This window comes from Malassezia sympodialis, genomic scaffold, assembly GCF_000349305.1.
Source record: "Malassezia sympodialis ATCC 42132 genomic scaffold, msy_sf_11, whole genome shotgun sequence".
Classification (NCBI taxonomy): Eukaryota; Fungi; Basidiomycota; class Malasseziomycetes; order Malasseziales; family Malasseziaceae; genus Malassezia; species Malassezia sympodialis.
The window spans coordinates 260,634-280,762 of record NW_017387809.1 but is presented as its reverse complement, the minus strand read 5'-3'; the positions used below and the strand labels follow the sequence as shown (position 1 = coordinate 280,762).

At 51.9% G+C, this 20,129-nt stretch overlaps 6 protein-coding genes across 6 annotated transcripts; 4 read left to right on the top strand and 2 right to left on the bottom strand.

Moving 5' to 3' along the window:
• Positions 1–1,459: 1,459 nt before the first annotated feature.
• On the top strand, positions 1,460–2,194 carry MSY001_2446 (uncharacterized protein; the record flags this gene model as incomplete). Its single annotated transcript, XM_018884300.1, has 2 exons — positions 1,460–1,467; positions 1,489–2,194. 2 exons carry the CDS (start codon positions 1,460–1,462, stop codon positions 2,192–2,194), a joined length of 714 nt encoding a protein of 237 aa, XP_018740973.1.
• Positions 2,195–8,697: 6,503 nt separating this feature from the next.
• GPI10 (uncharacterized protein) lies at positions 8,698–14,779 on the bottom strand (the record flags this gene model as incomplete). Its single annotated transcript, XM_018884297.1, has 15 exons — positions 8,698–8,699; positions 8,807–8,862; positions 8,932–8,984; positions 9,302–9,343; positions 9,594–9,652; positions 9,833–10,409; positions 10,509–11,494; positions 11,741–11,842; positions 12,141–12,211; positions 12,308–12,517; positions 12,807–12,877; positions 13,069–13,181; positions 13,263–14,302; positions 14,409–14,476; positions 14,537–14,779. Coding segments are annotated over 15 exons (3,693 nt in total).
• MSY001_2445 (uncharacterized protein) lies at positions 12,046–13,057 on the top strand (the record flags this gene model as incomplete). The annotated part of the gene is made up of 2 exons (XM_018884299.1): positions 12,046–12,680; positions 12,775–13,057. The coding sequence occupies 2 exons, from the start codon at positions 12,046–12,048 to the stop codon at positions 13,055–13,057; spliced, it is 918 nt and encodes a 305-aa protein (XP_018740972.1).
• Positions 14,780–14,876: 97 nt separating the features above from the next.
• Positions 14,877–16,528, top strand: MSY001_2443 (uncharacterized protein; the record flags this gene model as incomplete). Its single annotated transcript, XM_018884296.1, has 2 exons — positions 14,877–15,092; positions 15,119–16,528. The coding sequence occupies 2 exons, from the start codon at positions 14,877–14,879 to the stop codon at positions 16,526–16,528; spliced, it is 1,626 nt and encodes a 541-aa protein (XP_018740970.1).
• A 23-nt stretch (positions 16,529–16,551) lies between these two features.
• On the bottom strand, positions 16,552–18,276 carry MSY001_2442 (uncharacterized protein; the record flags this gene model as incomplete). Its single annotated transcript, XM_018884295.1, has 1 exon — positions 16,552–18,276. The coding sequence occupies one exon, from the start codon at positions 18,274–18,276 to the stop codon at positions 16,552–16,554; it is 1,725 nt and encodes a 574-aa protein (XP_018740969.1).
• Positions 18,277–18,424: 148 nt separating this feature from the next.
• MSY001_2441 (uncharacterized protein) lies at positions 18,425–19,657 on the top strand (the record flags this gene model as incomplete). Its single annotated transcript, XM_018884294.1, has 2 exons — positions 18,425–19,425; positions 19,450–19,657. The coding sequence occupies 2 exons, from the start codon at positions 18,425–18,427 to the stop codon at positions 19,655–19,657; spliced, it is 1,209 nt and encodes a 402-aa protein (XP_018740968.1).
• Positions 19,658–20,129: the final 472 nt, after the last annotated feature.

Genomic DNA, 20,129 nt, shown 5'->3' with positions numbered 1-20,129 from the left:
AGAGGAACGCATTGCTTCAATGTCGCCTGCTTGCGATCCAGTGGTATCTATTGTCTCCCGATAAGATTTCTTGCTCCTTTGAATAGCCAGACGTACAAAGATACAATCCAGCATCGTAACAATTGATACTAATACAACCAACCATACAAAAAGGGGGACAATTCCTAGGAGTCGAGTCGAAAAGGTGATTGGAGAATTTTCATTTGACATGGAGACACCGCCCCCAATAAAAATCCACTTGAGTAACCTTGTACAAGGTCCGATTAAGAACCATCTCGAGAAATATGCAAGGAAGGCACCAGGGATTTTATAGAGACGCCATGGTTGCGAATATTCAGATTCATTCGTAACATTCTTCAAAGAGTCTCTCAAATTAAACCAGTTCAGTCTGACAGGGTGCACAATAGCCCGCGCTTGTATTACGGAGAGAGGAAAGGTTATAAACATAGTTAACAATTCGCCTTCCCAACCGACATATACGTGTTCGGCATCGATAGAAAGTTTTCTTGATAGGAAATATATTGACAGTCCGATAGATAAAGCGATCAACATTAAAACATGCATTGACAAAATAAACCAAACAGTGCCTCTGTACAAGCCTTTGCTACCCTCCAACCGTTTGATTCGACCAAAGAAAGAAAGTGTTGTCTTTTCTGAGGTTCCAGTCGTAGAAATAGCATCTTTGTAAAAGTAAAAGCCATAAAGAAAGCCCAAAGCTGATGTTGACGGCGAAGACTCAATACTTTGTTGGTTTAAATTAACCGCTTTAGGTGTATAATTAGCACGGCTAGCTGTAAGGACTACTTGGATTGGCATAAAGACCAAGATGCCTGCTGCCAATGCAAGAAAGTATGCAATAACAAAAATACATCCCATAATGGCGTAAGACACAGGGTCGGATACCTCTAGGACCATGGTGCTAATAGTGACTAGCGGAACCGTATGACGGTATGACGTTATTTTAGACACGGTCCCATTTTACGATATGAACCTTACCTCCACTGACACGTGATGAAGGTATTGGCCAACAAAGTGCACAGACATGGTAGCATAAATGCGCATCTCGATCCCCTCCCTGCCTCAAACGAAACATCTAAGTTCAACTGTATTGACCATCGATGATTCTGCAAAACTAATTGATTTGTTATTTAAGGAAAATAAACGGGTACTGGTATTAACAGGTTAGTGAATCTGCCTTAACAGCTAGGAGCTGGCGTTTCCGTTGACAGTGGAATCTCATCCTATCGTGGAGCAAATGGCCTATATAGTGCGTAAAAAGGTTCTTACTGTCCAGAGAACAAAGGATATCGGCCCATTTTCTTTCATGAGTTTATCAATTCAGGGCAATTGGGCGACGAAAAACGCCGACGATACTGGGCTCGCTCATACTTAGGATACCCACCTCTTCGTGTTGCAGAGCCAAATATTACCCATCAAGTATTAGCTGAGCTTCAACACCATGGGCGTGTAAATAAACTTATCACACAGGTATGTGTTTGTGAATTTTACGCAGAACGTGGATCGACTCCATCATGTGGCAGCTCAACGTCTATCAAGCAACATACCACCCATCTTAGAGCTCCACGGCTCCTTGAGCGAAGTGCGATGTGTTTCTAAAGGAAATAGCTCACCAAAAGAAACTAGTTGGTGGGAAAAGGCACAGACGAATGCCTTCGGGCGAGTGGATCGATACTATCCAACACATACTGCAAAAACTGATGCAGATCATGGATGTGGCTTTGTTTGTTCGAGAGATGCTCTACAGGATCAACTTACAGTCATGAATCCAGGATGGTATGAATGGTCTGTGCGTTTGAAAAATGAGCCTCATTTATCATTACGCCGCAATCCTGATGGTGATGTACAACTTGAGGGTGTATCCTATGACACATTCTCATACCCCACTTGCCCTAACTGCGGAGGCATTATCAAACCCGATGTCGTTTTTTTCGGCGAAAATGTTCGAAAGACAGTTAGAGAACAAGCAAAGCAATGGGTGAATGAATGTGATGCTCTATTACTCGTTGGCACAACCGTCGCTACTTATTCAGCATATCGCCTTGTTCGTGACGTGAAGGAAGCAGGCAAGCCAATTGTATTGCTGAACCGTGGACCAACACGCGTTGATCCTCTGGTTGACGTTCGCATTGGTTTTGATAGCGCTAGTGTTTTATCTCACTTGCGATTTACTTAAGATTTCGATTGTTTTAGTTGTGCAATCCGCTATAGGTAAGTATATATCGAAACATACCGCACGTCGCTCTTCTCGGATTTTATTTAGCTGGGCCATCTTTTCTTCTTTGGTCATAACAGGAGCAAGTGACGCTTTCTGTGTCGAGCTCTTATTAGATGAGGATACAGAAGGCGCCCTGGTTGGTTCGACGGGTGTGGGCTTTGTCGAGGTTGAAGGCGGCTTCCGAGAAGTCGTACTGATGGGACAGCTCACGCTATCCCCGGAGTTTGATGAAGCGCCGGCTAGTGTACTAAAATCATTGGAAGTAAAATTATAAAGACTTGATGGAGGGGGTGCAGGGGGCATAATAGGCTTGGTATCATCAAGTTTGGTCACAATTGTCTTGGGTTCCTCTGCATATAGAATAGCTTGCGAGACCTGCTCGCCTTTGGATTTCTTGTCACTCAGCGACATGCCACGGGTCGCATGCAACGGCACAGCTGGAGGGGGCGATAGTTCCTGTGCTTCAGTTGTGTCAGGAGAGTGAATACTCTCGTTTTGCAATCCTAACGTTACCTGCGTAGCCAAACTCTCATCTTCTTCAATTTGAGCCATAGCCCAGTCAGTCAGGGCAGTGGCTGCATTTCCTGCAGTAGCTGATAAAAATGCAGAAAATGCAGACTTGCTTGTCGCCTTGGACTTGGTGCTTTGTGCTTGTGGCTCAACCACTCCAGACTTGTCTGGTATGAGAGTCGGTATTTCAGTATTTACAGACGATAAGGTCTCTGTAAATGAAGTCACTTTGTTCAGGTACAGCTGTAGAACCTCAAGGGCCATACCACGAACCTCACCATTCGGATCAATAAGGCAAGGTGAAAGTGCTGGGATCACACTTTTTGCGGATACTTCACCATCAAAGCTATCAGCATTATCGCGGAACGCAGCAATGCCGAAAAGACGAATTTGATCATAAGTGTCCCGCAAACTATATCCAAATGCAGGGACTAGCACATCAGCTTTCGTCGATGCGCGCAAGCGATGACTTAATTGCGATAGAATCTTGATAGTCTGGAGACGCAGGGCAGGTCGAACGTCCTTTTGCAACTTGGCTAATTCGCGAAGAAGTTCGTTGTTAAGAATCCGTTCGTTAAATTTAGTTAGAAAAAGTGTCACACAATCCAAAGCTGCAGAGCGAATAGGATCAAGTGGCGAATGAAACGACTTTAAGAGCAAGGGCCAAAATTTGGTAGACACCACAGAGTCGCTTAAATGTTCAGAGAACAAGGAGGCATGTGTCAGAAGAATATGCAGCATAGCACGGTCTTGTGTTGCAAACGCTCCGATGATGGGCTCGCCAAGTAGGCGCATCCAATTCGCTGAATCCATGCTTTGACCTATCTTTAACATAACAGGGAGAAGTTGTTGCGTCGAAAACTCAATATCATCAGGACGTGACCCTGATTGATAGCGGAATGCTTCAATGAGGATTGGGAGGACCTTATATTGCACGAATACAAGCGCTAGGTGTTCTTGTTTTGCCAAAACTTGATGCAAAATATTAATCTTGGTGTCTTTGTTGCCAATTCGGAATTCTTCTAACAGTGATTCAACCTCGCATAACATGTTGGTAGCCAAAAACCCTCCAGGTTGTCTGCCAAGGCAAACCAGTTCGCCCACAGTTAGACGTTTGTTAACATCCGGGTGGATCATGCGTTTAAGCAGCGGATAAAGTTGCGCTGGAATTCTTCCTGCTGCGAAATTTGGCAAGGTCGATGGCAGTTTTCCATTAAATGCTTCAATGGCAAGCAAACAAAACGCGTAGGAATCAGCAATATGAACCGGGTATTCTTGGACAACTTTCCACCCGCTCTGGAAGACTTCTGGCGGAGCATACGCGCTAGATCTGGGGGGGATGCCACCCCACTTCAAAATCAGTGCATCTGGCTCCGCTGGGCTGCTAAGAAGCTCCAAGCCACCCAAGAGCCATTCACCAGAAGATGAGAGAAAGATACTTCCAGGGTGGATATTGCCATGGACACACTTTGTTTGGTCATGTAGAAAGATAAGTGCTTTTGCCACATGTCCTAAACCCCAGGCTATCCATGATGGCGTGGAAGGATCCCGACCACTTCCTTTTGATAAAGCTGCGAGCCTGTTGACCAATGGTTCAACGTGTTCCACGACGAGGTAGATAGCACCCTGACTCTCTCCCACCTCAAGAAACTTGACCAAGTACGGATGCCTAATAGACCGCATTTTCTTAACTGCATTCTGAGCCATGATATTTTGCTCGCGAGATGCCCGGGTTTGGTCCATCACAAAAATGCTTACAAGAGTGCTGTCATTCTGCTGTGAGTAGTTAATGACATACACGACTTTTGCCTTCAAATAGCTTCCATATACTTTGGCCATTATACGATTCCACCTCCAAGCCTACGTCATAATTTGAGAGCGGTCCTGCACCCTTCGTCAGCGCAGACGACAATGACCGCAAGTAATCCATTACGGAAGTGAAGTGGTAAGGGACACTGCCAATTTATAGGTGGAGGTTCCATTCCGTCAACGACACGATGTCCAGCGGAGGCGTTGGGGACGTGCCAATAGAACAGCTGCTCCAGGAGCTGCCATTAGAGGACTCAAATCTAGTAAATCTGAGTGTATTGGTCGAGAGATTGTCGAATTTGGCATATCAGACTATCCAAAGCCTTTCTGACACGCTGCCCTCCTTGACCAGTCATGCCAAGCGAGCCAAAATATTTTCGACAGCGATCGAGTTGCGCAAGATATTTGTGAAGCTACTTGTCATTGTTCGCTGGTCCAAGGATGTGGAAATGCTTAATAGGGCAAGAAATGTAATTGGATTACTTGTTGAGCAGCAATGGGCACATGAAGATGTCTTCTCAGGGTTGACCCAAGTCCGTAAAATCTTGCCAAATGCGCGTATGTTTGATGCGGATCTTGTCACGGCGATTGACATACTTAGAACGGGCACCTATAATCGTCTTCCAAAGGCCATTAAAGACAGTACGGTGCCCCAAGAGCCAATGACGGATTCAGAGGCCCTGGAAGTGATGTCACAATTGGATATGGTCTTGCGTGAACGACTTGCATACTCAGAGTTGACGCCTTTGGGTCTTTATTTATCAAAGATTGAAAGCGGTAAAGCATACTTTGAAGCTCCAGAGCTATACAATATCTGTCTAACAACCAGCGGACCTGCTGAGGACGATCGCTGGTGGTTGCTGGACTTTTCGTTTGTGGACCAGGTTTCAGAATTAGAGAACTTGGATACCATCCTCACGGATCCATATCTGGATCATGTCTACGGTACTTCTGACTCTATCTTAGAGCAATCTTCGTCCAATGATGACGCCCGGCCTACCCTTACAAGATTGCATGAGTTCTTGGAGCAAGAGTCTTTGCAAAGACAACTCCATATTCTCTATCATCAACTGGAAAATATGTTCCGCTTCAATTGGGGATCTAGTATTCGCTTTATGTTGAATGCTGAATCACGCTCTTTGGAAATTTTCTACTGGACGTCTCACTCAGTTGGTGCTACCCAAAAAACCGAGAAAACCCTCCTTCAAGGACAGCTGACACTTACGTTGAAAACAAAAGAGCGCATCGGTAAAGACAAGGTTGTTTCTGAGATCTTCTCTGGCTCAGACGCTGTCAGCCACTCTAGCTTCATCGAGGTGAATTGGTCTACAGATGACCGGATTCAAACTTATCTCACGCCTGAAGAACGCAATATTCAGCTGAAGAATCTAGACGGAGAAGAGCTAGTACTTCGTACAATTCAAATGCATTCCATGGCCCTCATGAAGTTTTTCCAGGAACGAATCATCTCGCACAATGGCCTTAGCGCCGGTAGCTCAAACATTTGCACTCTACGGATGCATGCAGGGAGCAAGTACGAGCCGCGAAACTGTCTCCAGCTGTATGTTACAGATACGATCAAAATAGTCCTATTCGTGTCTGTCATCACTGGAAGACTCGGACTAAAGATGCTTGAGAGTGTCGACAGCGCAAATGGACTTTCCTTGTCATTGAGTCAATCACATGATGTATCATTACTTCGTTTGGCAGACCAGATCAATGCGAACATATCCCAATTAACGGAGCTATTATTTACATTCAGACTCAAGTGTTTGAGAACAGATGTACAAACCCAAGCCTCATGGATGGGTCTTCCTTATTTGACTTCTGTTATGCTTGGCCCTGGTGAGCTAAAAAAGTTGGGCATTTCAGATGGCCATCCATTGCTTTTCCTACCTTTGATCGTTATACCTGGCTTCTATTTAATGCTCTACTTTGTCCCGGGACGGCCCTTGAGTATGGCTCTGATATCTATCTTGACCCAGAACGATGAGGGAAAATCTATGCAGACGATCAATTCAGTCAAATGGCTCGACAAAGACCAACTTTCGCAATACTCAATTACCGGACAGGACTTGGTTCATGTACCTAAACGAAATGCCCCTGAGGTATCCATGACAACTTCAAGATATGAGGGAATCCAATCTAGAGAGCTTGAACTCGCATTGCATTATTGCATAGCCACAGTGGTTTACTCTCATCTTGAGGTGCAATTCCGACTCAAGCTAATTCCTTTCATGTTGGTTGGGGCCACCACGAACATGACCGCGCCTCCAGAATCTAGCCCTGATCCTCTACTTCCAAGTCTCTGTATACATGCTAAAGAACTACTCGGCCCCTCCGCTGATTTGGCAAGTCCAAATGTTTCTTTGCAAATTTGTGACTGGTGGCTTCCAGCTCAACGTCGGGTTGAAATTAGCATGAAGTTACACTTGAAAACAACACTTGAAGGGGGGGATATTGTTTTGTTTGAAGGGGCGATACTTAATTTAGGCACCGGCGTCCTCAAGCTCATTTGCAAGGATTTGACTACAGTGATCGATACTCTCCATCAATATTGGGATCAAGCTGCTCGTATGTGCCTATTGGTCAATTCCATATCGCAGTATTCTGGAAAGAGATTGAATGTGTCGCTAAAGTCCGTGGACCATACATATGTAAGGTTCTTGTACGAACCTACAGAGAAAGAGGCACAGAAACTGCACCTGAGCGCCTCTATTAAGTTTTATGGACCAAATCAGTCAAACAGACAACGCTTTGGTTTGGATTTCAGTGTGGACGAGTATGGACATGAAAACAAAGAGGCTACGAGGCGAAACCCTCACAGCTTGATAGCCACTGTCCTAGGACGTTCACTGGATTCTTTGGCAAAGGAAAGGATGGATATATGGTACTCAATGTTTCAAGTACGTTACTACACGAAAGACTAATTATCAGATGTTAGAAATAACTTTCCCGGTGTTGCAAACGTTAGAACCACTATATTATGAAGCATTGACGAACCCAGACTGCCCTGACGTTGAAATCCGTGACTATAACTGGTTCAGAATTCACTTCTCTGAAAACTATACCATGGACATTCGCATAATTTCGAAGGAAAGGATCATGCTGAGTGACTCCAAAAGCGATCTGTACCTAGGACAAAGTAACCATCAGGTGCACAGGGAGTCGCAAGACAAAAATGTCCTATCTGCATGGACTGTCATGCAACAGCAGCAATCCCTCCACTTACCGAATAAGCCAAACGATATACCTGAAGAAAAGAAACAAATTCGAAATAAAGAAAACAACATTATTATTCTTAATTACAAGGATATTATCTGTTTAAATGATATAATCAATTTCCTTAAGTAATTATTAATGATCATTATTTAAATTTATTTTTTAAAAATACAATAATAAATTAACATGTATGAATAGAATTTATAATATTATCAAATATATTTAATAACTTTTGCGGGATTTCCGACTGCCACAGAATTTTTTGGAATTGATTTAGTGACAACACTTCCTGCACCCTTATTTGTAAATTTAAAAATTATACGTACGATTGTACAATTTTCTCCAATTGTTACGCCAGCTCTTTTTATTAATTTTAATTTTTAATTTTCATACTTACAAAATCGTCGAATTTCCTCCTCTGTTTTATTAGAATCAAATATTATTTAAATACTTACATCCAGCAATTGTTTCCAATTTTAATCGGCAATGCTCTTTCTAGTACTTGCTGCCTTTCGGTCGGGTTTGTGGAGTGAGTTGCTGAATAAAGATGTACGCTGATAATATTAACACGCAGCTCGACTTACTTCGGTCCAAATAGTACACCATCTCCAAGTATTACTTCAGCACAATCAAGAATAGTCGCATTATAGTTGGCATAGAATGCACCTTCAAACTTGATATTGTATCCATAATCGCTTGATATTAGTTAGGCATAATACATACCAATAGAAAGGAGGCTCGATGTCAATGTTGCTACTTTGCTTTTGAGTAAGAGAAAATAATTTGGCCAGGATCCCTCGCCTTTCTGGTCCAAACGAATCAATGTGTTCTAGATCCTTGTCATTGGCAGGAAGAGCTGGAGGAGGCGTATTATTGTAGGAATACATGAGCTGACGCGCAATCAGCCGATCCTTGATCAACTCTTTGTCAAGAGGGTTATAAGATAATCCTCTAATCATCTAAACTGTTAGTTTGACCATTCTAACACCTGTGTACAACTCACTTTCTCCTTTTCGGTGAACGACTCACATTCATCTCCGTAGAGACGATCGATCTCAGCATAACGAGCTTCAGTCATTTTTAAACTAATCGATGGATTTAATGAAACTTGTTGTTGCAGTGATTAGGTGCGTAGCAGATTATATTAGTCTCACTGGACAGTAGCTATGGTAGTGAAACGCGTGCGAACGCCTTGCGAGTACCGCGCCTATGCATGACGTGCAAATTAGCGCGTTGTGGAGGCACGCTGTATCTATCTATTAATAAGCTAATCTAGTGTCCGTTGTATGGCTTGATATGGCCTGAGCACATCTTTCACGGAAACAACCCGGGCGGTGGTCATAGCCGAAGCAGAGCCTTTAAAGTCTTCGGGAATCCCTTGTGGGAGAAAGCTGGTTGCTTCGTTTTGTATGTCCGCATGGTCCATCGATTCGTTCAATAAACGAACGATTTGTGCAAAAAGATCCTTGCATGATTTCAGAAGCTCGGGAACGTCCTTAGTGTTAGTCCAAGGGAAATACGTACGATATTCTTTTCATCCTCGAAGAACTCCAAATGGCGAATACCCTATGATGTTAGATTGAGTAACATACCTCAATGCCGATCCAGGCTGCATGCAATAAATCAAACAGCAAAAGCGACTGGGAGATAGCTGACAGTATTTCTTGTAAAGTTAGATGTTTTCTCAACGTACTTGTTAAGAAGATGTGGACTGCGTCTGTCAAATTGTCGCCGGCTCTAATAGAACGAACAAATGTGACTAGATCACGTTCAGGGTTTGTCAACTGGATAGGGTCAGCCAAGTCGAACTTCATACCTGATTGAATTGGAATGGTCCTGGTTGTGTAGGTAGATCGAGTACTGGAGCAATCATTTCTAGCATAGCATTTATCCAATGGTTCTGGATGTTAGAAATCTCATACGTACACCCCGCAACGGTCCACAAGAGGTGGCATGTTCAACAACCTTTTGTTGATTTTGGCATACAAACGATATAAGACGCAGGTCACGCTGATCACTGATGCGGTCGGCTGGTTGTCATTAACTCCGACTTACCATTTACAAATTCAATGATCTTCTTAACCGTTTCCCGGGCCGAGGTGTATTCTGAATCAACCAAATCCTGATTGACAAATTTGCTGCGAATCATGTCCAGTTGTAAAATGATTTTGGCGCAAGAGTGCTCAAGGCAGTCGTTGAATTCACACAAATCGGAGACTTGCGAAAACTTGCCATTGCTGAAAGCCCGGCCCAATGCCTCAGGTACTTCATAGGCACTATGCACATAGAAATCTCGTATGTGAGCATCCCATACATTGGTGATATCGGCTGCATGAGAGCCACCGAACGATGAGTTCCGATCCATCATATAGTGAGAAACAGTATCAAGTTGGACAGCTTTTAAACCAAATGCCTCGAAATACTGAATAGCCAGCTTAAAGCATCCAAGACGAATTAGAAGGCGAATCAGCAGTAGGCGTAGGCGGTATGCACGCTTGCTTTTTTGGCAACCGTGAATAGCAATCATAGCCGCATTGCTAAGGGCCTCAGGACCAGTAGCAGAAGCCTCCATAACTGCGAGCAAAGCCAGATCGTCACCAGGATGCATCTCCGTATCGGGCACATGAAAATGCTGAAGTGTTCGGGAGTAATCTTGTAGCAAAGAAAGATAAGTCGCCTTATTTGGATCAGAGTTTGTCTGGAAGTAACAAGAGAGCTTTGTTGCATTTACTTTTCGGACAATATTAGTCTCGGTTGAGAGATCAGGTACGTCATGCGCCCATGCCAGCAAAGAGCCTCTGTCTGTTTCAGGGATAGAGGCTAGGTAGGGTCGGATATCTTCAAAACAGGAAGGCTTGACGATAAATGTTTCCAAATACTTGCGCACAAGGACAACGTAGATCAAGTCGCATGGCTCTTCAAGACCACAGTCATGAGAGACACGGAACAGCTCTAATACCCCCAGGAAGGAGCCGCGATCCTTCCAATTGTCTTGCTCTGCAGCCTTGACAATCAAGTCAACATCCTCATGGTTCATGGACCCACTTGCCACCTGACCCATAGTATGGATGTATTCAGAGAGAACGGCCCAGTTGCGGTCACCTTGCGCAATGCGAGAACGACAATCGCGAAGAAGGCTCTCATTGTCTCCGAGTACTTTCCAGCATTCACGAAGTTGAAATTGAATTGTCAAGCTATTGTTCGCGAGTGACTTGCAATGGGGCTGTTCGAGCACTTGCATGGCTCCCTGAAGGCGCTCTGTGCCCTGAAGCAGAAAGAAGGACAAGTACAGAGAAAGTGTCTCTTCGGAGAAGCTGGTATCGTCTAGGGCCTGCTCTTGAAAAAGGCGATAAGCTACCTCTAGAGCCAGCTTCGAACCAGGGGGCTGGAGGCGTTGCGAATGTAAAATTGCCACCTGAATGTAGCGCCAAAAGTCTTTTCTTTCCTTTGATATGCGGAAGCGTTTAAGAAGCAGTTGCAATGCACGCTGGTACATGCTGTTTTTGACCATACAGAGCAATGCACCCTCAGCGAGCTCTTCGTCATCAGGGTGTGCCTGACTTGCAGCCAAGTACAGATCTGCAAGCTGCTGAGCACGGCCTAGTCGCGGAAGAACCATCTCCAAAGGCATGATCACATTCAAGTCCACCTTTTGCGACAGTGCCCTATCAGCCTCCTGCGCTGCTTGCTCTTTTTGGCCCAGACGAAACAATGCGACTGTCTTTAATGCACTTGCAAGAGGAAAGGGACCTGCTTGAAGAAGTGCATCTGCCTTTTTCACAGCAATAGAATAACTTCCTGAATCGATTGCATTGTATAAGTCCATGCAACGATACTGATCCAGCACATTCCCTTTCGCAGTCCCCATGGTTGATCGTTGTGCGGCTTTCCCTCCACATGATCAGGTGTTGGACGCGACTTGCCTCCCTGTGGCCTACATGGCGCCTCCTATAATCGACACACGGTACTCATCGCAGAGTTCTGATCCACTGACGCGCGGTGATGGTGTTGTTTCCATGCCTTCAAGTCCTATGCCATGGCCAAAATCGCCTACGCTTCGGTTAACTGGCCAAACCAGCACAAAAGAGCCTGTGTCGACACATGCGCCCTTATTTTTTCCGAGCTCCTCACCCGACCCCCTTCCTAAGCGACGGCGTGCGGCAGCTACTAACTCAAAAGTTACTGTGAAAGAAGCACGCGTACAGGCGCTAGCAGACCGTCAACGCTGGCGTGAGGCAAATCGCACTCGGCACCGAAAATCTGATACGATGCGTGATCTCATCATGCAGTGGGACACGAGCCTGTTTGCTCCGAACACAGGCTTGCTTCACAAAGTTCATGACACTGTAAATGAGCGACTCACGTCGGAAATGGTGACTATTGAGCCGCGTGAGCCTTCTCTGGCAGATCAGTTGCATCCTGACCGTTTCGGGACTGTGCGCTTCAAGCGAAAAGTGCGCTCACGTTATGACCCCGTGCAAAAGTGGTGGGAACCGCTAGCCGAGGAAATTTGTATTTCAGAGCCGACACTGGTTATGGTAGCCGGGGGTGAGCAGGTTCTTCGCGCTGTGGAAGATGGATCCTTGGCGGATCGAATCTCCACGAATGTGCCGGACCACCCTCAGACGCAGCGCCTGCTTCTGATCATTGGACTCGATACCCACCTTCGACATTTGCGAAACCAAGCCAACCGTGCCTTTGCGGCAGGTGTGCGACAGCAGATCCAAGGGCAAGGCATGGCTACAGTGATAAAGCATCATGAGCAGGCGGGTGAAAAAGTCGAGCGAGCACTATTGCAGCTGCAGCTGCAGCATCGATGTCATGTGGTCCGAGCCGTCACAGTCGACGAAGCGGCTGAATGGCTGTATGCGATTGCTAGTGATGTCTCGTTCCGACCCTACAAGTGCGTGGTCCCCACTAACCCAGGCTCTTGCAATCTGTTCCTATGGCACGCCGCTCGACGAAGACATTGACGGACTCGAAGGAAATCTACCGAGCGATGCTGGAGGAAATTGTACGCACATCCTACTGACCCAGCCGCGGTGTACCCCCAATGTATCGTCCGCCATTGTGCACCGCTACCCTTCGCTGCGTTTGTTGCTTGATGCATTTGATGCATGTGTCCCTGAGGAAGCCCCACAGTTACTGGCCTCTTTGGTGTGTGATGGCCGCACGCAGCGGTCGCTGGGTCTGCAGCTATCTCGGCGTATGTACATGAAACTGATGACAGGTATCTATGCGGTATTTTCGAGTCAGGACGCTAAAGCGTCTCTGGAGTAGTGGCTCCATACGACGACATTACCGCGGCGATGTTCCTCTGGATGGAACACTGAATTCCAAAGCCGTGCTGTCTCCCGATACCCTTGTGCTGTGAGCAGCTCGGCGATGGACATAGTCTCATTGCCTGTTTTCAGTAGATTAGAAAACATAACGAAGTGCGACGGCCATGGATGCGCCCAGCCAAGATCGTACGCTGCATGTGCACGCGGCAGGCCCGTCGTCAATGGCACGATAAACTTGGAGCGGTCCATGGCAGGGAAAGATGGGTCCACCGTGGCAGGGAAGCGCGAATGCATATACTGGAGTGGGTCTGCAAAGAAAAAGTCCGACTGGTCCCAGTAGTCCGACAAATGAGCGTCAGGCGGCGGGGGGCACGCAAGGAACCAGGCACGCCCGCGATCGCCGCCGGAGCCCCAAGGAGCAAAGTGCATGTGACTCTGCCAAGGTGTGGAGTGACATGGCATGAGGAAGCCCACTGTCACGGGAGCTTTCGAAGAGGTGGCCACACGATGCATGTGGGTGGTGACACCAACCTGCCCTTGTGTATGGAAGGCGGTCAGATACACAAAGAAGGGCAGCTGGGCATATATCCATGCGCGCATCCACCGAGGCAGGGCTTGAAATGCTGTGCGCAGCGATGAAATGTTCATGGGACGACTATCCGCCATGCCGATGGCTGCGGCAAAGTGGAACCATGGTACGAGCGGCTGCAGGAACCGCACTTCTTTGTGGGCAAGCAGCGAGAAGATGGCCACAGTCCAGGCGCACATGCTCAGCAGTGTGCGAACCTGCGCGGACACGGCCTTTTTGTACGTCACATAGATGCCGCGAAAGAAGAAGGGAAGATAGACCGAGAGAATCGTAGGGAGACCGAGGGTGATGTACCAGTGCCATGCATTTTCTCCATAGAACGACGATACGCCGTGAATGACATTTTGGAGGAAGAAGCGCAGGGGTGCAAGAGTCCAGACGCCAAAGTACATATAGTCAGCACAGGCCCCGAGACCCAGCACGAAAGGGCCGATCCACAGCGGCTCACGCACGACGCGCCAGAGGCCTTGGGCATCCGAGTGGGCATCCCAAAGCAGTTTGAGGCCGAGGAATGACCAGATCACAAGGCTAGTAGGGCGCACGAGTACAGCAGTAAAAGCGGCTAACAGAGCTAGGCGGTAGGCGCGGCGTGCAGGACCCGAGGCTAGGCGTTGGACGTCTGCAGTACACAGTGGCCATGCGGAGAGAGCCATGCTGCAAAGAGCGGCCTCGAGTGTATTCGAAAATGTGCGTGTGGCTGTAAACATCCAGTATAAAGAAGACATGTGCAAGAATGCCTGGTGTGAGCAAGGCAACATACCCAGCACCAGGCGGCGCGGCGTCCGGCGATGCGTTGGACGAGGCCGAACGCACATGCGTCGCCGACCGCTGAGATGAGCGCCTGCTGGATGGCAGGCAATGTGGTCTATTGTGAGCAAAGAAACATACCATGATAAACGTAGAGGCATCGAGGCCGCATGCCTGCAGAAAGGCGTACAAGGGCACGAACGAGGCGGGATGCACAATGCTGCGGATGGGCGTCTTGCCCGTCCACTCCCACGTACGGTACCCGTACCCGAAGACGATACCATGCGCAATTTCAAGCGACTGCCAGTGCTCGTCAGGCTGGAACACGGTCCGGCTCGTGGCCAGCGCACAGAGCGCATGCGCCAGGCACCACGCACGGAGCATGGCAGGCAACCTCCACTGTCAAGCGGTTGACCCCGTCTCGCGTGGCATGACTAAAGGTGACCGGTTCGTGCCGTGTTCGCGCTCGCCTCTGACGACGATGGAAGGTGGTCCTACAAGAGACCCACCGACGTCGCAAGCCAACAAGGTGGCAGTGCCTGTGCTTAACCTTCCCAATCAGGAGGGTGATGTGATTCCCAAGGGACCGATACAAGGCCCGGCGTCCGTACCTCGGGGTCTGGCAGGTATCAATGCCCGTACACGAGAGATGGCCACGGCGAAGCTGCCGCCGAGTTTGCGCGCGAAGCTGGAAGAGGTATGTACTCGGTCTGCTAATCATAGAATGCGCGGCGGTCGGCGAATGCCATGCCCGGTACGGCGGGCGTGATGGGCCATGGAGATAAGCTCAACTCGGCGATGCTGATGCCCAAAGGTCCTAGCATGCCTGCGACCTCGGCGTCTGCGCGTGCGCATCCACCTCCGATGCCACAGGCGGGCGCCCAGCGCGCGCGACCTAACCTGCGTTTGAGTGATATGGGTCTGTCGGTGCCGGGGCAGGCAGGAAGTGGACCCAAACGACCGGGTGGACGGCCCAATTTGAAGTTGGGCATGATGCCTGGGGCTCCAGTACCAACGTCGGCTTTCGGCACCTTTAGCGAGATTGTGTACGTGGCATTCACTTATAGCAGGGACCCATCTGGTCGGCTGATTTTCGATGGCAAGGCGGTGCTGCACGCTTCGGGTGTCGAGTTCAAGAATGGGACATCTTTCAACATCAATATGGACGAGCTGGAGCTGCTGGAGCCGCTGGGCCATGGTAATTACGGCACAGTGACGCGTGTGCGTCACACGCGCACCAGGGTGGAAATGGCGATGAAGGAGATTCGCTTGGAGCTCGACGAGGCGAAGCTAAACGCCATCATTATGGAGCTAGATATTCTGCACCGGGCGATGGCGCCGCAAATTGTCGAGTTCTACGGTGCCTTTTTCGTCGAATCCTGCGTGTACTACTGCATGGAGTTTATGGACTGCGGCAGTCTCGATAAGCTGTGTGCGGGACGTCACTGCGTGGTGCCCAACGAGGTGCTGGCGAACATTGCGCTCAATACAGTCCAAGGACTGCAGTTCCTCAAGGACGAGCTCCAGATTATTCACCGCGACGTCAAGCCGAGCAACATGCTGATCAACTCGAGGGGCGAGGTCAAGCTGTGTGACTTTGGTGTGTCCGGGCAGCTGGAGAAGAGCCTGGCCAAGACCAACATTGGGTGCCAGAGCTACATGGCCCCTGAGCGCATCACCGGCCAGGGCCGCAACGTGACTACCTACACGGTCGCGTCAGACGTGTGGTCGCTCGCTATCTCGCTCGTCGAGATTGCGTGTGGCTCGTATCCCTACCCGCCAGAGACTTTCACGAATGTGTTTGCGCAGTTGCAGGCCATCGTGGAAGGTGAGCCGCCACAGCTGCCGCATCCCTCTGCGACGCCCATCACCATTACAACGCCGCAGGGCACGAGCATTGACTTGGAGCTCGGCTCCTGCGAGTACTCGGACGCTGCGCGCGACTTTGTGTCGCAGTGTCTTCGTAAAACACCCGACGACCGCCCCAGCTATGCATCCCTGCTCGAGCACGAGTTTGTCGCGCATGCCAGCCAAGTTGACATGGCCGCCTGGGTCCATGATGCCTACTCACATCGTCGTCAACTGTCCGACAAGGACGCTGCGGCCCCAGCCTCCCCATCCTCATCCGCATGATGCCAACATAGTTCATATCTACACTACATATTCAGCGACCACTCCATACGCCCGGCTGCCTCGTCTTCGGCGCCCGCGTCCGTTGCGCGTGGACCTAGGGCCTCGTCCGTGGCGAGCAGTCTGAGCGAGCTGGTCATTTTGGCTAGCATATCGTCATAGTAGTGCTCGGACAAGCGCGCCTCCGGTGCGGGCGCGCGGGCAACCGGCGCCGCCGGCGCCGGCGCCGGCGCAGCGGCCGCAGGGGGAACACGTGTATCGATCATCGCCACCAGTTCCAGCACGTCGTCGGCAGACGATGGTGTTTGCTGTGATGGCGACAGCGAGGGGTGCGGGAGAGCAAACGCCGGTGACGGCGATGGGCCCGTAAACACCCGTGAGGGGCCTGGACTGGCCCCGCCCGGTGAGCGCGAGTACAAGGGCGACGTAGCGGCTGTCCAGTCCGTCTGGCGCCGCCGCTCGGAGCGCTGCGACCAGCTGCGGGCAGGCCCGGCGTCGTCGGTGAGCCCCGTCGACTGCGACAGCTCGCGCTGGCGGTAGCTGAGCTGCCGCGAATACCGTTCAATACGCTGTGGTCGCGATCGCGTCCCTGCGTCGTCACGGTGTGGCGATTCGCCGGGGCGTGGCCGACCCATGGGGCTCGCGCCGAGCATGGTGTCAAAGCTGCCCATGTGTATCGGTGGTGTGCGCGCCGAGTGTGCTGAGCTCGGCGACGCACGACTACGCGCCGAGCTTGCGAACAGAGTGCGCAGCGCACCTGGCTCGGCCGCATACAGCACGGATGAACTGAGCGCGTCCATCCCCGCACTCGGCGCGGTGCTGGGGCCGGGGCTCGCGGCTGCCCCACCGAGGCTTGTGGGCCGTGGCACTCGCCGGAATCGCGAAGCAGCGAGGGAGGGGCTCGTTGACAGGCTGTTGGTGCGTGGGCGTCCCATATCGAGGGGGCGGCGTGCGGCGGAGTCCGGAGCAAGCATGGCCTGGAACAGAGGGGACGAGGCCTCGGGGCTGGCGCCGAGGCTTGATGGTGCAGGGTTCACGACGGGGCGGGCGTTGGCCGGCAGTCTTGCGCTGCGGCTCTCGAGGACAATGTCGTGGATGTCGCAGTAGTCGATGCCGAATGCCAGGGCGCCGAGGGGCGTCTGGATGGGCACCATAGCCCACGTCGCCGTGGGCATCGCGAGAGGGGGCGGCTCGGTGCGTACCTGGACCTGGAGGGCGAGCTGGGCGCTTGCGCCACGCGCCGCGCGGAGGCGATGAGCGAGGCGGCCAGCAGGCAGGAGCCGCGCCATAGAGAAGAGAGTGCGGAAGTGCACGACGGCCTGCTTGTACACGGCTGGGAGGCGCTCTTCATGGTGTGCATCCTGCAACTGCAGGTCCAAGCGCCAGCGCTCCAAGACGATTTCGTTCGAGCCCAGGCGCTGGGTGCCAGTGCTGGTGCGGGCGTGCACCTCGTAGGCGTCGTCGACGTCGGCTGTCTGCAAGCACACATCCACGACGAGGGACGGCGGGCACGTCGCTGTGGATAGAGTGCGCCACGGGCGCAGTGCATTCCTCAGCGCCTCACATTCGGGGAGCTCGAGTGAGAACCACTTGTTGGGGCGCCCGCGGCTCTCGGCGGAGCCGGAGGGCGTGGTGCGACTTTCATGCACCATGGCCACCGTCTTGGCGAAAAAGTGGTACAGGACCGTATCTAGCTTGGAGGCGCCCCGCTCCGCGGCATCGCGTGCCGCCGCGGACGTGGGCGCAGACATGGTAAGAGCCGACGAAGTCCGTGCGGCGAGCTCCCACAGCACGGCTCCGCTGTTGGGCGGCAGTGGGGCGCACGCACCGCCCCCGCCCGTGTGGAGACATCACGTGGAAGCCACCCGCGACGCCGGCACGACGAACTGCTGCGCCGCCATGCCGTCGGTGTGGAAGGCGTACGAGGCCTTTCTCCTATCGAATGCATCGCAGATCACGGCCGTTGAGTCGTCTCTGCGTAGCATCACCTATATCCTGCCGGGCCGCTTCAAGGATGCGGAGCTTGCCGGTGAGGCGATCTATACGGCTGTGCAGGTGCTCAGCATGTACCACGACTCGGTGCTGTGCCAGATCGTGTACGCCCACGCGGGGCGCCATGCATCCAAGGCAGGTGTCGGAGCGCCAGCGACGGCGCCGCTGGGTGCCGACGTCCCGAAAATGTCGCTGCATGCGCGCTACACGGCGTACTGGCGCACTGCCAGCGCGCGGTACCGGCGGGCTGCTACGCTGCTGATGGTCATCGAAGCGATGCAGCTGCTCGCCGAGATGCTGGCGCGCCGGCAGCTGGGCAGGCAGCGCGCCTGGGACGTGGTTGTGGCGATCGAGGTCGTCAAGGCATGGGCGCGCTTTTCGCTCGTCCATGCCTCGCAGCAGCGTCCAGTGGTAGCGCCGCCGCTGCCGCAGCGCGAGTTTGATCCGGCACTGCTCGAAAAGGCGCAGCACACACGTGTGGCCCTCTCGTGGCGCGGTGCACGCACGGGCTGCGTGCGCCGCTCGCTCGCGGCCATGGCGGGCCAGGACGTGTACGAGCAGCTGCTCTCGCAGACCCTCACGGAGCAGGATGTATCGCCGCCGCCGCTGCTCGTCCGTGCCTTTTCCAACAAGCTGGGCCGCCTGGCGGAGAGCGTATGGATCTTGCGTCCGGTGCTCTATGTGCTGATGCTGCGGCACTATGGCGCGCGCGACGCGCGCCCATTTTCCGTCTCGCTCGCGCTCGAGCTGCTCGCGCGCCTGCTGCGGCGGCACGCCCTTGTGCCGCGCGGCAAGGGGGCAGCCGCGGTGCCGCCGCCGCCATCGTCCGTCTCGCTGCTGCTCACGATGCTCGGCGTGGAAAACTCGTTCCTCGACTGGCTCGCGAGCACCCTGCGTGGTCAGCCGCGGTACCCCTCGCTGAAGCCGATCAGCGCTGTCGAGGGCGACGAATGGAGCTCGCGCGACCGCTCTCTATGGTGGTACCTGCTGCGTGGCCCGATGTGGTATGGCTGGACACGCCCCAAGGTGGCGCAGTTTGTTGCCAGCACCGAGAACCGCCGCATCGTCGGGCTGCTGAGCAGCATCATCGGCGAGTACCTGTCTCTGGTCGACGAGTACTACTACTATTCAGCTGTGTAGAGCGCCACGACGCGCTGCCACCCCGCCTCGTCGGCCCACGTCTCGGTCGTGAACATGCCGGCCCCCGCCTCGCGCATGAGGCGCACGACGGCCGGCGCCTGGCCGGCGCCGACCTCGAGCACAGCGAACGGCAGGGCGGGATCGCGTGTAGGACGCACATAGCCCCGGGGAAGCAGCTCAGCGAGCCGCCTGTAGTAGTCGAGCCCGTCCGTGTTCGGCGTGTCGCCCACGAGCGCACGGCGCGACTCGTACGCACGCACCGATGCGTCGAGCGTGGCGTGTTCGTGTGCGGCGATGTACGGCGGATTACACACGAGCAGGTCGTACGCGCCGAGCTGGGCAGCGGCCGTGGCGTCCCAGACGTCCAGCGCCTGCACAGCCACGCGCGTAGAGTCGCAGGGGGCACGCGCGCGATTCGCCACACACAGCGCGAGGGCGTCGGGGTCATGATCGGCCAGTGTCACGCGCGCGT